Source organism: Plecotus auritus (genome assembly GCF_963455305.1).
Source record: "Plecotus auritus genome assembly, chromosome: 2".
NCBI classification, from domain to species: domain Eukaryota; kingdom Metazoa; phylum Chordata; class Mammalia; order Chiroptera; family Vespertilionidae; genus Plecotus; species Plecotus auritus.
Window position 1 is genome coordinate 30,505,201 of NC_137771.1, and position 16,757 is coordinate 30,521,957.

Here is a 16,757-nt window from a genome sequence, read left to right on the forward strand (position 1 = left end):
ATTTGCATATTACCCTTTTATTATATAGGATGTTTCTATCTCTCTTTCCCTCTCCCTTCCTCTCTGAAATCAATAAAAATGTATTTTAAAAAATAGTAAAGGCCAGATAGGCCACCCTACCCCTTCAGGTCTAGGTAAAATCTGCTGGGAACCCCATTCCACAACTTTGGGCATTCTTATGCTTCTCCAAGATGCCTATGAAGTCCCAGGGCCTGACTTTTCCACCATATCTCACTTTAGTTTCAATAGCATCCTCACTCTCCACTGCTCACCTTGTGGTTGTTTTTTTCATCTCTTTAGGGACACAACTCTTCTTCTTGGTTCTCACCCATTAACCTCAAATATGAGTTAGCTCTTTCAAATAGATGTTTAGTGAATACTTGCTGAGGGGTGGGGAAGGGTAAGGAGGAGGATCAACAACTCTTAGCACATAATTTTAAAAAAATATCAGAACTTCCCTATTCTAAAAAGATCCTTTGAAGTCCATCTCATCAAATTCTAGTTCTCTCCTTTACTATATTCATTGCCCTTTATTTTTCCCCTCCTCCATTACCTCTTCTCTGTTCTCTATACCTCTGAATTCTTGTTCATGAATTCTTCCCTATTGAGTAAATGCATATAATTATTGTTTAAATTAAATTATTTAAATGTATTATTTCTATTGACTGATTTTCCTTTTTGTCATATTGTAGTAATGTAATTTTCAGTCTTCCTGCTTTTATAACATTTGCATATAGGCTATAAATTCTCCTCTAAATACCACTCTAGTTGATCCCACATATTTTAAACTTAAGCATTTTAATTGTCATTTTGTTCTAAATATGTCTTAATTTTTAGGACTCATGAGTCATTTAGAGGTATGATTTTAATTTTAAATGAAGGTGACTTCTTTGTTATTGATTTCTAGCTTAATTTTATTGAGGTCATAAAATATGCTGTGTAAAATTTTGACTTTTAGAAGTTGGTTGAGATTTGCTTTATGGCTGAGGATATGGTCAGTATTTGTAAATGATCTGTGCAGGCTATAAAAGAATGGAGTAATTGGGCACCATGTCCTACATATGTCCTCTAGGTCAAACTTGTTCATATTATCAAATCTTGCATATTCTTTTTGTTTAAATCTGAGAGGCATATGAAATTCATCCAATATGATTGTGGCTATATCTATTTCTAGTTCTGTCAATTTTTACTTTATATATTTTGAGGCTTTGTTATTAAGTAGGTACACATCCAAATGTTATATCTTACTAATCCTATATAATAAAAAGAGGTAATATGCAAATTAACCCTCACGCCATCACAAGATGGCTGTGCCCACAGCGGAGGCGGGGTTCCTGTAACACAAGATGGCTGCGCCCACAGCAGAGGCGGGATACCCATAACAAGCAATCATCAGGGACCTGAGACTGCATGGTGCCAAGCTGGGGTGGGGGACCTGAGGCTGCACCCCCCACCCAGCGGGGCTTGACTGGGGACCTGAGGCTGTGCCCTCAGCCTGGCGGGACTTGACAGGGGACCTCAGGCCACACCCCCCACTCCAGCGCCAGGCCGGGGGACCTAAGGGTGCACTGGGGGACCTGAGGCTGCGCCCCCCACCTGGCGTGCGCTGGGGGACCTGAGGCTGCGCCCCCCACCTGGTGTGCTCCGGGGAACCTGAGTCTGCACTCCCCGCCCGGCAGGGGCTTGGTGGGGGTAGACCTGAGGGTGTGCCCCCCACCCAGTGGGGCTTGATGGAGGTGGGGCTGGCTGGGTCTGGATCTCGCCCAGTGGGGGTGGGGCTGGCTAGGTCTGGGTCTTGCGCGATTTCGAGGCATGTGCGGGTGGGCAGGGACTTGACTCTAGGTCCCACGGCGCGCCCCAGACTCTGACAGGAGGAAGATTTTCATATACATTTTACTAATTTTCTTTCACCTCTGACACTTCTATTATAGAGAAAGGGCAAATAACAATATTAAAATATTTCCTCTAATTAATTCCCTTTTAATGTGCACAAATTTCGTGTACCGGGCCACTAGTTAAATATAAAGAGTTAAATCTTTATATTATATATTATGAAGTGTGTCTTTTTATCTCTAGTAATGCTTTTGACTTTAGAGTCAATTTTGGTTTCAGAATAACATAGCTACACCTATTTCCTTTTGGTTGGATGCTTGATCAGCGAGGCATCATCACTTACCTGTGCTTCAACATTTAGCTCTACTTCGAAGCGGAAGCTAGGAACTACAGTATCTCTTTTCTTTTATGATTCTGGATGAAATTCAGCCAAAGAGGGGCAACTATGCAGATTTTCAAAGCATATAAGCCAGTTTACTATTGAGATGAGAATATAAAAACCAAGATGACATATTACAAATTTGTCCCTTGCTTGCAAACCTTTGTGAGGATTGTAGATCTTCCAGACATGTTAATGAACAAAGAAAAAATGGTTTTCAATAAAAATGATCATTAATAGTTTGAAAGTCAAGTTTCACCACAAGAAACAAAGTTGGATATGGGGGATGAGGAAAATAGTAGGCAAAAATGACTACTGGAGTTTTTTCTTTTCTGGCTTGTGCAAGCAGTTGGCATTGTGCATTCAGGTGAGGAGGCCCTGGAAAGAGAGCGAGCTTGTGGGAGAGAGATAAAAATGTGAATTCAGATTGGGGTGCAGAGAGTTTGAGATATTCATGAGACATTTGAGAAGAGATGAAAAGGTAGGCAACTGGACATGCAATCTGACATTAAGAAAAGAAGCTTGGGTTTGAAAGAGTAATTTGAGAGTATCATGTAGATGGTAACTAATATCATGGGAATGGAGAAGATCGCCTAGGGAGGAGAAGAGAGCCTAAGGAAATGCCTCAAAACTGAACATTCAATGGAGAAGAGGTGAACCCAGCAGAGGAGACTGACATAATTTCAGATTTATTCAGACTATTCACACAAAGAATTCCCACATCCCTTTCACCTTCATTCCCCAAATATTAACATTTTACTACATTTGCTTTATCATTTTCTTTCTATGGATACCCATTAATATGAACCATTTGAAAGTCAGTTGCAAACTCTTTGCTCCTTTATCCCTCAATATTTGAAATATATTTTCTAAAAACAAGGACACCCTCTTACATGTTCTCATAAATATAATCATCAAAGTCAGGAAAGTAACATTGATATGATATTATCAGACATTAAAATGCAGGCCTTTTCCAGATTTTACCAATTGTCTTAATGTTCTTTATAGCAAAAGAAAATCCCCGAGTGAGCAGTGCATTCAGTTGCTACATCTCTTTTGTCAGAGGACTGCCTTTGGATGCGACACAACATGCTGCTACTCAGGTGTTCTCTGACTTACCTCAGGAACAATTCTGCCAAAGTTTTCTAATAAGTGAAGAAGCCAAGGCCCTTTGGTAAAATCTAAAAAGCTGTGACTCACTGAGTGTACACAGCTTTTTACACCAGCTTGGGTTGAGGCTGGTGGGAATGAGGCAGGATAGTAAGAAGCTAGGAAAATTGCTAGGCCAGTGGGATGGGGAAACTGAGACAAGAAAATTAAGCAAAGTTAAACGGTTTGAACAATTTACAGCCAGCTAGTAAATCCCAAGAACTTATCTTCCCTAACCAAGAACATTTAAGAGCAAATCGTTTATACCTTTCCTCCTTAACCAGAGAATACATAACTTAAGTCACCTTGGTCAAGAGATAGAAGACAGAGACCCAATTAATGCCATTTGTGACAGCCAACCCCAAGGATGGATGAAGTTGGGAACAAATAACAAAACCCCCATTAAAGCCAGACAGACCCAACATAAAAGTAAACAGTAAAGCAGACCAAAGAATAATCCCAAATTCCCCAAACATTCATTTTTCTGTAATACTGTGAACAAACAAACAAATAAATAACACACACACACACACACACACACACACACACACACACACACACAGAATGTACTTGGAAAGCTGATGACTATTCTGCTGAAACCTTCCCCCAAGATTCTCATCTGCAGAAGGGAGATAATACCATCAAAGGATACCAGTGTGGGTTCACTCTAGAGTCTAGGCAGGCATCCTCAAACTATGGCCCGCGGGCCACATGCAGCCCGCCAAGGACATTTATCCAGCTCGCCGGGTGCCACTGCCTGTCCTGCTTAGCAGCCGACTCGTCCCAGGCCCGCAGTTCGCATAGGAATTTGTTCATAGTTTTTTTTTTAAACTATAGTCCGGCCCTCCAACGGTCTGGGGGACAGTGAACTGGCCCCCTGTTTAAAAAGTTTGAGGACCCCTGGTAGAGCATGCCCATGTTTCTTATTGGGCATGAACTTTTTACTTCCTCCTAAATTCTAAGGGTCCCCATGAGACTTGCCACCAGGGGAGCCGCAGGCAGCAGCAGCTTGTGCTGGGTTTACCCCTGATCCTGTCTCCAAGACCCCCTTTTCTTGTGACGTTCCAGTGAGCTGACAGCAGCCCTGCCTTTGCTCGTTTCTTTCCTATCACGTTTCTAGGGAAGCAAAGCAGCCTTGCCTGTTGCTGCTTCTACCCTTCCTTTGCTTTGCTGTCCCCAGCTTTAATAAACATACTCTCAAAATCACCTGAATTTGTATCGTGAAATCTATCCCACACAAAGTCAAGAACCCGTACACTACAGGCCGGCCTCAGACCTGTCCAGGCCAGTCCCCGTGACAGAAGAACGGCAATCCTCGTGAGAAGCCTGCAGTGAAAGGCACAGCTGCAGGAAAAGCCGTGAAGTGGGGGCCAATGTGACAGCCAGGTGGGTGCCAGTAGCATGGGAGCTTCGAAATTCCCAGAGGAAGACCACCGGATATTGAAAAATAGAAGGGGAAGTTTCATAGGCTTATTCCTGGAGGGAAAAGAATTCTAAGATCCAGCAAGTTGGGAAGATGTCTGCAGCCAGCCTAAGGATGTCCCCACTGGTGTTCCTTCAGCCTGATTTTTGCCAAAGCCACAGTCAAGATGGTGAGGAAGCAATTACCACCCCTTTCAGGGTACTCCCTGCCCCTCCACACACACTGGTCTACAGTGCAGCTAATGCAGCTCTTTGGTTGGCAACTGGGGAATTAGAATATGGTAATTAGATACTATCAAGGCATTATTGTTCATTGTGCTATCTGTGGTGAAGGCTTAAAGAAATATCCTCTTTTTAAAAAGAGATGCATGCTGACGTACGCAGAGGAGAGAAGACACTGCATGTGGGATTTGCTTTAAAATGCTTAAGAAAAAGTAATACATGATTTAAAAATAGGAGCTTTTGATACTTTTAAAATCTGGGGAATTTATTATTCTCTCCACTTTTGTCTAGTTTGAAGGTTTTCATATTAAAAAAACAAAACAGGAACATAGGTCACATCCCCCAGTGTTTGGGTGGAAGGACAGTCTGAATGGTAGGACATAGGAGCAGACCCCACATCATTCTGGGCTGCAACAAACCTTGTCCCTGTGACTCCTTTAATGCAGGTTGGGCTCCCGACCCCCACAAGTTGAACAACAGCCATGGTTCAAGAGTCTCAGACCTGTACTGACCACAGGTAGTTCCTAAACATCTTATCACTATTTCTCCCAGGAAACCTTTGGAAATGTAATGCAAACACAAGTCCCCATAGCTCAGTCCAACCTATCAGAGTTCCTCAGGTGGGTACACAGATTCGTTCAGTGCCCTGGGGCCCTTATCCACCACACAGCCATTTTAATGGTGTTCAGCTCTCACTTGCTATTTGAATCTTAATTCACATGTCAGTGCAGGCGAGCGTGCTGAGCAGGCTCATGACAAGCTCATATCATCCGCATTAGTATTTTCCTCCATCATCTTGACAGTCGAGAGTTGGCAATATTACAATTCAGATGGCACTCTGCGATTGAAAGGAAAATTATGGTTGTTCAGAAGGCAGCTGGTGAGCAAGTGAATAGGATGAAGTTTCTATGAAGCTTTTCCTTTATTTTATGATATGAATATAGTAAAATGTGGATTCAGCATGTGATTCTTACTTTAAAAGAACCACCCAAAGACACAGAGCTGTGGAGACAAAGGCAAACAAAGCATTCTGTTCCACAGTAATAATTTTTCCTTTTCATTCTTACACAGTAATAATTTTAATAAAAAGCAAAAACAGCAAAACACTCATTTATAAATGATTTCGTCTCTTTTGCAGAAGTTAATGTTGTTGCTGTACAAATCACTTGGAAATGAGTTCTTTAGTTCTTTTGGTGCCTAGTAAAGATATGTTTTTACAGCACATTTTCAGTTTGCCAGTTAGGCAGGAAAAGCTACAATTCACTTTCAGGGAGAGAACTGAGTTGAGGTACAGCTCACAGGTGAGCCAGAACCTCACAGATAAGTCCCTAAGTTGAGGAGCAAACTAAACAGATTTCTCAGGACACGAACTTCAAGGACAGTGACCAAGATGGCTGTTGTCAGGGCTCTTCCCGTGTAAAAAACAGAGAGGCAAGACAAAACAAGCAGGGGGGGTGTTTTCCAGTGTTTTTCTTCTACTTCTAGTCAGTTTTGCACATGATACCAGGACACTTACTTCTGAGAAATACATCCCACATGCTGCCCGCCTAGAACTGAGATGTTTCGCTGCTTAGGTGTATCCATTTCTTCCTCGGTCACCCAGTGGCAGTGGTGTGCTGGTAAATGTTTAACAACCAGCTCTCCAGGGGGGAAAACTTGATATGCGGTATTTGCCCATCTCTGTGGGGTAAATACCACCATGGCTGGTTTCAAGCTGCCAACGTGATGTCACGGAACGATGGAGTTGGGAAGAGATGCACGTAGCACACCATTGTACATAGTATTTCCACCATTGGAATACATTAGATTTCAATAACCTCAAGTGCATAGATAGCAAAATGTACTAAAATAATTAGAAAGTGATGAATTAACCTATGTCTTTAATATAGTATATTTAATTGTAGGTTTTATAATTTAGTGTTTAATGATGGCTGTTTAACCAGCTGACAAGATTCCTGGAAATCTAACAGTCTGCTCTCTCAGGCTGGTACAAGTGGGTTCCGGCACACCACTGGTATTCTGGGGACCTCCAGATGGGACTAAACAAACAAACCAGCCTCCTGCCTAGTCCTGCCTTCACCAAGACCTGTATTAGTTCTGCAGAGAGAGCCCAGCTCTCCCCTTATAGGAGATCAGAGTTCCTTCTCAATAGGAGATTCTGGGAGTCCCACTCAGCAGAATTTTAGCTGCTTTATTGGCTAGTTCCTTCTGATCTCAGGGCTGTCATCCCTGCCAAGTCCAGATGGTGCTGTTGGACTATCAGGGTTCCCTGCACAGACCGCCGGCCTTCCGCACTCCCCTCACCCTCTGTCTGACAGATTTAATTCAAGTCCCTGGCACTGCCTCCTTCCATTTGATGCAAAGCCAGCAAACCTAACATGGGAAGAGCCAAAGAAACCAGGTGCTAAATCACCCAAGGTCAGGCTGCTCATCGGCTTTCCAGCCTCCCAGTTGTCAGAGGCAGCTAGTCCTCCAGGATTTTTCTAAGCCAAATACACCCCCTATATCTTACACTATAGCATCATAGAATCTTAAGGATGGATGTGACCTTCCAATCAATAAACCTAAACCACAGCATGCTTGAGCAGCCGCCAGCCCTCTCCACCCTCCCCAGCATCTCTTTTTCCCAGCTGTAAAGCTTCTGTCTGCCGGCTTTTATCCCTTGGCACTGAGCCACAATCCACCGGCAGGAGCTGTTTGATAGCTGACAGTGGAGAAAGCCAGAGGGAAGGAACCTGCTGAAAGCCAGGCATGTGGTTAAGTGGCTCACATTCATAGTTGTGTTTATCACACTTACAGGTGATGAGACAAAAGTTTAGCAAGATTAAGTGACTTTCCCTAGGTCACAGAGGCTGTAAGTTAAAGAGTCAGGATTTGAACTGGGGTTGTCTAGCTCAAATCGGCACCATTTACATTAGTCCACGTTGCTTTCCATAAAGCATGACGACCCTGGCCGCTAGTGGTGAATAACGTTGTGATGACTGGCTAGTGCAGTGGGAATGAAAAATGTATCATCTGAAGAGATGGCACTCAAGTTCCCTTTGAGGAAGGAGTCATCTTTGTTTAGGAAAATACCTTTAATGAGCCACCCATGGTAGAAGGTGAAATCTTAAAGATAAGTGTGTTGGCAGGAATGCCTATACTGTGGTACCTGAGAACATAAATGGATTTGGTTTAGCACATGGAGTGGATTCCTATGTAGTGTGTCAGAATAGCATTTTACGAATGGGGTGTCATGTCTGCATTGCTGTAAGATCTTCCATTTCCTCCCACATCGAGACACACAGGCACGTTTGCATGCACACACACTAATTCATTTGCATTTTGGTGTGTGGAAATGGGGGAGGGAACTGAGCTTCATGTCTCAGCTGATGCAGCACAGGAATGAGATACCACTGTTGCTTAGTATGAGGTAGCAGCGTCTGGAGTCAGCAGTGACTGCCAAAATACAAGTCCCTTAGAAATCATAGAGATCCAGAGGCCCAGCCATCAGACTTGTCTGGATCTTGGGGGGTTGGAGGGTGGAGCAGGAGTTCCCCAGCTGACATATGGGCTACAACAGGGAGGACTCTGCACCTAGTGGCTGGCAGCAGGGGGCTGCACTGTGGAACGGGAAGTGGGAGCAAGCCTTTAACTTCGTGGCTGATTGCAACTAGAAAATGTGTATCAGTCAGGATTCCCCTTCACATGTGCCTGATGGGAGACGTTTGGAACCTTTAAGCCCTTGGCTTCTGCAGAGGCCCACAGAGGTCTGCACAAACTACAAACATTTCACAGTGAGGGACCGAGAGCCAAACTGGTGCCGAGGAAGCCTTCAGTGGCTGTGCAGGGCCTTCTCTGTCACAGCCCATCACTGATGGTGTGAGGCGGGGCTACATGGACCTGGCTGGTCTAAGCAAGGCGCAGGCCATGAGCCAGCTTGCACCATGGAAATCTCATATATGCCTCTTGGGCTCTCACCTAAACGTCATCTCAGTGCAGAGTCATTCACAGCTGGCACATGCAAACCATTTTGATCCAGAGCAGAGGCTCAGCAGGAGGGGAATGGGCAGAGGGTGGGGCCAGGATGGCAGCAAGTGCTAGACGCCTTGGAAGAACAGAGCCACCTCTGGAATATGCAAACTGGATGAGGAGTCCGCCTGCCTGGGACCCAGCCTCACTGCTGACTGGCTAAGTGACCTTGGCTTCTGGGGTTCAGATCCCCTCTCTAAAATGGGGACTGCACTGGTCTCCAGAATGCAATCATTCCTGTGGCCTCAAATCTGGCTCACTGGGTGACTTTCTTAGTGTCGCCTCAGTGAACAGGAAATGGCAGAGCAAGACCCCCATACAGGGTTGGGATGGCAGCACCAGGCCCAGAATAGTGCCTCAGGCCAGCACGGGAACCTCACTGGAGAAGGAAATGGAGAGGCTTGAAGGGACGTTTTCGTACTCTGTGGTGTGAGCTCTAGAAGAGAGAACTGCAGGATTCAGCCATAGACCTGGAATGGAAGTATGATATAGTTTTAAGAAATGATTAAAACAATATATTCCTGAGATGGATGCTCTTCCAGGTAAAAACTTTGGAAAGTGCCGAAACCGGTTTGGCTCAGTGGATAGAGCGTCGGCCTGTGGACTGAAGGGTCCCGGGTTCGATTCTGGTGAAGGGCATATACCTTGGTTGAGGGCACATCCCCAGTAGGGGGTGTGCAGGAGGCAGCTGATCGATGTTTCTCTCTCATCGATGTTTCTAACTCTCTATCCCTCTCTCTTCCTCTCTGTAAAAAAATCAATAAAATATATTAAAAAAAAAAAAAAAAACAACAACTTTGGAAAGCCATGATCTCCTCTTGAGTCTCAGAGGCAGTCAAACACAGCACCAGGTTTTCTGTGAGGCTGCAGCAGCAGGTCTAAGGACACGAACTTCAAGGACAGTGACCAAGATGGCTGTTGTCAGGGCTCTTCCCAAAACATCTGCACAGACTGACAGAAACAGAAGGCTCACCTCCAAATGCAAAAGAAAGTGTTAAGCTGAAGTGCCCTGTTTGGCTTCCTTCTCTGCAATGTCTCCTTACACCCACCTCAGAGAGCTGTGGCTCTGGGCTTCTCCACACAGGTTATGCTGGTCCATTCACTTCTGGGAGGGTCAGCTATCACTTGATCTTCGAAGCTCCAGTTAGCTGCTCCAGTCTCCCCTGATTTACATTCAGTGTTCTCAAGACCAGCATTTATCAGGACTTAAAGAAGGGATGAAGCATGTGTCTCCCATTTCAATAGAGGAGGATGGGAACCCATTCATCCTATAATCTTTTTACAGAATAATTTCAATGGACCCCTACCTCTTCTCATACATATTCATAATTCTTTCATTAAAACTGAAGAGCCATTTCTTCCTCCTTCCCACTAGAATTCCAAATGATCCCAATCTCTTATTTCTCTCACTGAAATGTCACACAACTATCTCAGACCTTTCCCCTTCCCATCCCTCCTCACCCCATGCCCACTGCCATGGAATGCCCTCTTAGCTGGGAGCAGTGAGCCTGACCAGTAGCTTGTCATCCAGTTCTTTTGCACCCTGGCAACCCCTCACCCATCAGCAATCAAACAGATAGCATAGACGTTTTTCCCAAGTGCAGAATCATATATATTCTGAGTGACTGAGTTATTGGCATTCAAGTTTTGACCAGTTTCAAGATGCTATTAGATAATTGGAAGACCATATACAGACACTGCGATTTATGTTACATAAGGAAGACTGTTAGTTGATATACACGAGTCAGGAGTTTCAGGTTATACACAAAACACCCAGAAGGCTACTTGAATACACTGCCTCACTCCTTTCAGGCTGTAAAGCCTCTGATTAGCTGCCTCCTTTTTTAGGGCCTCTACCACTGTTTAGTGTGCTAATGCCCAGACTTCATGGTCTCTTTCTTAACTCTCTCAGAGGAGGGGTGAGGAGAAACTGTTATAAAACCAGATGTGGTAGATGTTCTTCTACCACCTCCCACATAATGCATACTCATTAATGAACTCACTTCCACCTCAAAGCACCCCCAAGAGCTAAACAGAACAGGCATCCTCCCTACTTGAAGAATGGAAAAATGGAGGCACAGAGACCACCTGATCGTACAAGTTCCATCAGCTGTTTAAGGGGAGAGCCAGCTGTTTAAGGGGAGAGCCAGATCTGGCTCTGTGCCCCATGTTCCTTCCAGCAGGCTGGTGGACAGCTGTGACAAGTGTGGTCCAGCCAAGCCACCTGACTGAGGCTGAGTGCACAGCCATTATGGGAAACCCTGGAGGGGGGCTATGATCCAGTTGTGACCCAGCTTTCTCTGCTTCCAGACAGGGCTCAGTTCCAAGCAATGATGTCAATGACTACAGATGTCACTAGCCGGTGGAAAACAGGCCCCCTTTGACAAATCTGGAAGCACTCTCTAGCTGCTCTGCTCAGGATGGGGCCCACTAGCATGCTTTAGATAAAGTGGGAAGACTGGGCTTATACTAAACACTGAGAATGAGTGAAATGTAATTCACTTGGTTCCAATGTTTACAAAGCATCTGGCCAATTGCAGAGAGAAAAGACCTAGAACTATCCTTCTAAACCTACCCTGAGTGGTAAACGTAAGGTACATGCCGTTACCTACGTAAAGGTGAAGTATTCCATTTTCAACTGTAAAGGACACATTACTAAGGTTATAGTTTAGGGGCATGCACCCCACATGGAACTGCATTTAAACTACAACCGTGTAGTGTACATCTCCATTACATGGCGCTAAAGGTTTTCCAATCGTACAACTGACACTTAGTGAAATCTGATTTTAGTCACAGTATTTTAAAAGCCAATTTCTATTTAAGTGTTGTGAAAAAATGGAATTGTTTGACCTTATGCACATTTTACATTTACAGCAGAATAAGTATAGGAGTTTATACACCCAAGTGGGTGTTGTTGCCTTTAAAGTAGTCACCTTGGGAAGATGTATGTTTAGTCTAGTGAAGCTGACCTTACCCAGAATATTTCCAGAACTGTCTTTGGAAACTGTCTTCTTATAAACTTTCTTCAATGTGTTTTTAAGTCTTTGTCCTTAAAGGGTAGAATTATTTTTCAAGAAATGGTTATTTTTTAACAGCCAAAGAACATTAGAAGGAAAGTCCAATAAATAAAATGGGTGATGGAGCATGGACTACCCCTGGGGAGGGGTGGTGTGAAAAATAAGACCTGCCCTAGCTGTTTTTTCTCAGTGGTTACAGTGTCGGCCCAGGGACTGAAGGGTATTGGGTTTGATTCTGGTGAAAGCATGTTCCTCGGTTGCAGGCTCGAACCCCAACCCTAGTCAAGGTGCGTGTGGAAGGCAACCAATTGATGTGTCTCTACATCAATGTTTCTCTCTCTGTGTCTCTTCCCCTCTCCCTAAAAAATCAATGGATAAAAACCCAAAACCTCGAATGAGGATTAACAACAACAAAAACAAACACACAAAACAAGACCTGACTATAGGTTGTGAGCCCTCCTTCCTCACAATGGTTTCAAAGATAACTCCAAACAGGAATTCTATGTGTTCTTGGCATGTGCAACATCACAGCTTAAGAGTATGGTCTCCCAGGAAATAATCCTGATTATGGTAACTCTTGAGTGCCTGTTTTGGTGTATTTGGTTAAAATGTAGCCTTGCCCATTTTCAGTCATACTCCACAGAGCAGAAGTGGAACATTCCCTTTCCATGACTTCCCAAGGAAAGGCTCATCAGCTGCTGCTTGAAGAGTTGAAATGAAAAGCACTTGGTGTCATGTCTACATTATCCAACTCCCCCCAAAATAGGCAATGAGTAAGTCCTGTTACCTGCATCTCCCCAGTTTGGAAAGGTGGGTAAGGTCAGGTCTCTGGAACCTGGATAATACTAGAATGTCAAGGGGATTGGAGTGTGTTTCCAATGGCTCTATCTACCTAACAGGTTCACATACCAACTCATACAAGAAAACCTCCTACAGCTAAGCAGTACACGAAGTTTCAGTAGGGGCAGGGGGGGAGGGATTATTGTCCAGTAGCTTTCCAGGATATAAACCAATGGCTTTGGAATGACAAGTGAAAATCGTCCATTGAAGAGAGAGTCCCTGGTGTTTGGTTCTAGTGCATGCTTAAGAAATAAAGTGTGTGGCCACTAGCTCATTCAATTGCATTTCCAGCGGAGGCCAAAGGCAGCAAAGGTGCAAGAGGCTGCTGGGGCTGGTGTTAGTTGAAGCAGGTCTGTAAATTCGAAGTGGCAAAGCACTTGTAGAATGCCACAGTTACAGAGCAGGACATTTGCCAACGAGTGAATTTACTTTCTACAAAGTGCTTCATTGAAAATGCTAATGAGGAAGCTCCCTAGAACACCATATCCTGAGTGTCAGAGAAATATGGTCAAGATGGTGATGGAGGGGGAGGGGGAGCAGAGGTCAATCCTCTACTAGTATTTGAACTGTGTGTTCTCCAAGCATCACTCACACACACACACACACACACACACACACACACACACACACAATGAAAAGCACATAACTGAAGCCACATTCCACCTCTTTTGCCCACGCCTTCATCTGGTGGTTGCTTTTGAGTAAAGTATTGCCAGGAGCTTTTCCGAGTTAAAGGGTTCTATTGCTAACAGCCAGAAGCAGCAGCACAGAGTCAGTGCCTTAAAATCAGTTGGGATATCCAAGTGCTTGCAGCAGACCTCGGTCTCAAATTGATCAGTCGGGATGCTGTTCCTGGTGAGCGTTTTTACATTATCGTTGTAAAAACCACAAAGCTAGGCCATTTGCTTAAATCATCGTTAGAAAGAATGTCGAGTACCCAGATGGGATTTCTAGTTTCTGTGCAAATGAAATCGCATTAGTCCAGATTTTATTCATTCAAAACTACTAGGGAAGCAGTAGGATTTGGTTTAAATGCTGCCAACAAAAGCAGGAATTCACTTCAGTTTTAATTCGGAAGCAATCCTATTGTTAATGTTGTAGCTGGGTTCGGGCAGCATGGGGTCTGGGGGCCCTGTCGTGCTTGCTGAGGGACCCCGGACCTCTCCCAGTTCAGGCTCACTCTCACTGGAGGTAGACCCGTTGTTGATGGTGTAGATGCTCTCTGCAACGCCTCGAGCTGCAGCACAGCCATCTGGCTCGCTCTTCTCCCTGGGACTGGACAGGCCTGGGAGGATGGCCATCTTCCCAGTCTGCATATTTGGCAGCAAGGACACAGCATAGTCTGCAATGATCGCACCCACGTCTAAGTTGCATGCCTGGTCAAAGGCGAGGAAACCAACGTTGGCGTTTGCCTCACACACCACAAAGGAGCCATCGTCCATGATGAGGAGATCAATGCCACAGAAGTCCATGCCCAGGATATTAGACACCTGAATAGCCAATTGCTTGCCTTGCTCTGTCAGTGGGCACATGACACCCACACCACCTGTAGGGAAAACACAGTGATGTAATGATGACATCAGACACTGACTAGCAAGTCAAATGACCCTTCGAGGAGGAGAAGGGGGAGTGCTGAGGAAGGGCAGCGAACAGGGCATTTTCATAACTCACAAAAGGTCTGGAAGGAAGTCAGGAAAACAATGTGGTCATTTCTTATCTAGAGTCTTAAAAATGTGTATACCCTCTGACTCAGTCATTCCACTACTTAGAAAATCATCTTACGTAACAGAGAAAAGGCTTGATGCAGACAGATGTTGATGTCAGAGTTATTTAAAAATACTGAAAAGTCATTGTGCCTGGAACATAGTAGGTACTCAATAATAAATGTTTGTTGATGAATAAATGAAAAATTATAATCTAAGTAGCTCACAATAGAGGAAAACAACATATTTACAACCATTAATAATGCTCATAGAGAGTTTGTGATCCCATAGAAAAAATATGTAGGATTAAAGACTGAGCAGTATAACCATGCAAAACGATATTATTAGAAAAAAAGATCGAAAGAAATTATACCAAAACTAGAGACCCGGTGCACGAAATTCGTGCACGGGAGGGTTCCCTCAGCCCAGCCTGCATCCTCTCCAATCAGGGACCCCTTGGGGGATGTCAGACATCTCTCTCACAATCTGGGACCACTGGCTCCTAATCGCTCACCTGCCTGCCTACCTGATCACCTCTAACCACTCTGCCTGCCTGCCTGATCACCCCTAACTGCTCCCCTGCTGGCCTGATCGCCCCTAACTGCCCTCCCCTGCCAGCCTGATTGTCCCTAACCCCCTGCTGGCCTGATCTCACCCCCAACTGCCCTCCCCTGCCAGCCTGATCACCCCTAACTGCCTCTGCCTCGGCCCCCACCAACATGGCTTTGTCTGGAAGGAAGTCGGACATCCAGAAGATGGCCAGTCAACCCAGTCTAATTAGCATATTACCCTTTTAGTAGTATAGATAGATTATATAGGATAGGATTGCTTAAATGGGGGGGGGGGAGCCTTTTTCAGCAGGAGGAGATGCTCTTGGCAGACAACAATACATAATCCCTATATCTGGACTGATAGCCAGCCATATTCACTATACTGCCAAAGCAGTCATTAAAAAATTGAACTGCTTTCTTACACCTTACACCAAACAGCTGTTGCCCTTAAAACCCCTCCTCAGGCCCCACCTTAGGTTCTGCCTTCGCAGTTCACCCAGATTAGGTTCTGATTGGTTGGTTTCTATGCCAGTCAGTGTCAAAAGCTCCACTTCCTAAGCAACCATTGGCTCCTGGCAGTTCACCCAGATTTGGTTCTGATTGGTTGGTTTCTGTGCCAGTTAGCGTCTTCAATCCTATCTCTGGGCCTGATCTGCAGCCTCTGCAGCAGCTGCTGATCAGACCTTGCCAGCCTCCACGGCAGCTGTGATCAGGCCCTGCCTCTCTCTCTGGGCCTCTCTCCGGGCTTGATCTGCAGCCGCTGCAGCAGCGGCGAGGTTGTTAGGCCTCTGGCCCAGCCCCAGGCCGGAGGCTAACAACCTCACCCCCCCCGCCCCCCGCCCACCAGCTGCCAGCCTTGCTGTGATAGGAGCCTATGGGCCATTGGGGAGGGACCGAGAGGCACTCCATGCACTTCCTGGTGACCAGTTGTTTAGGTTGTGACGGCCGTTGGCCTTTTATAATGTAGATGTTAACACTGGTTGTCTCTAGACCAGCCGTGGGCAAACTATGGCCCGCGGGCCGGATCCGGCCCATTTGGCTGTTCTATCTGGCTTGCGGAGCCGAAAGAGCGGAGGGTCCTCTTGCTCTCCCCTCCGCTCCTTTACTTTGAATTTATATTAGTTCACACAAACACTCCATCCATGCTTTTGTTCTGGCCCTCCGGTCCAGTTTAAGAACCCATTGTGGCCCTCGAGTCAAAAAGTTTGCCCACCCCTGGTTTAGACCCTCACTATTTCTTGCCTGAGCTGTTACAGCAGCTCCCACACTCGTCCTTGCCTCCTGTCTTATGCCTTAAATTCATCCTCTACCCAGATGTCAGTTTCGCAAACACGGATCCTCATGTCACTCCCTTGTGTAGACCTGAGCACTAAGTCCTAACACCTATAGGATAGGGTTCAAACCTCAGTGTCCTGACATCCGTGGCCTGACCTCTGTCACAGCACTTACACCATCTATCCCCCTGCTGGACTGCTTGCTGCTAAAGGAAAGGGCTTGTTTCTAATTCTTAGCTGTTGATCCTGGCACCAAGCCAGGATCTGACTAGTTAGGAGGGACAGGTACACATTTACTGAATGGGTCTAAACATCCTAATGAAAACTCCTGGTGGCCTCCTATAACCAACACTCGG

The 16,757-nt window shown here is 45.2% G+C and overlaps 1 protein-coding gene across 2 annotated transcripts in view; it reads right to left on the reverse strand.

The window, feature by feature from the left end:
* Nucleotides 1–10,609: 10,609 nt before the first annotated feature.
* Nucleotides 10,610–16,757, reverse strand: part of RIMKLA (ribosomal modification protein rimK like family member A) — a 39,498-nt gene continuing 33,350 nt past the window's right edge. The window contains exon 5 of one of the 2 annotated variants that reach the window (XM_080655122.1): nt 10,610–14,419. In XM_080655122.1, coding sequence (XP_080511248.1) covers nt 13,929–14,419 — 491 coding nt within the window. In that variant the 3' untranslated portion in view covers nt 10,610–13,928. The remainder of the gene's footprint in view (nt 14,420–16,757) is intronic. The other variant, XM_080655123.1, reaches the window with a different exon arrangement.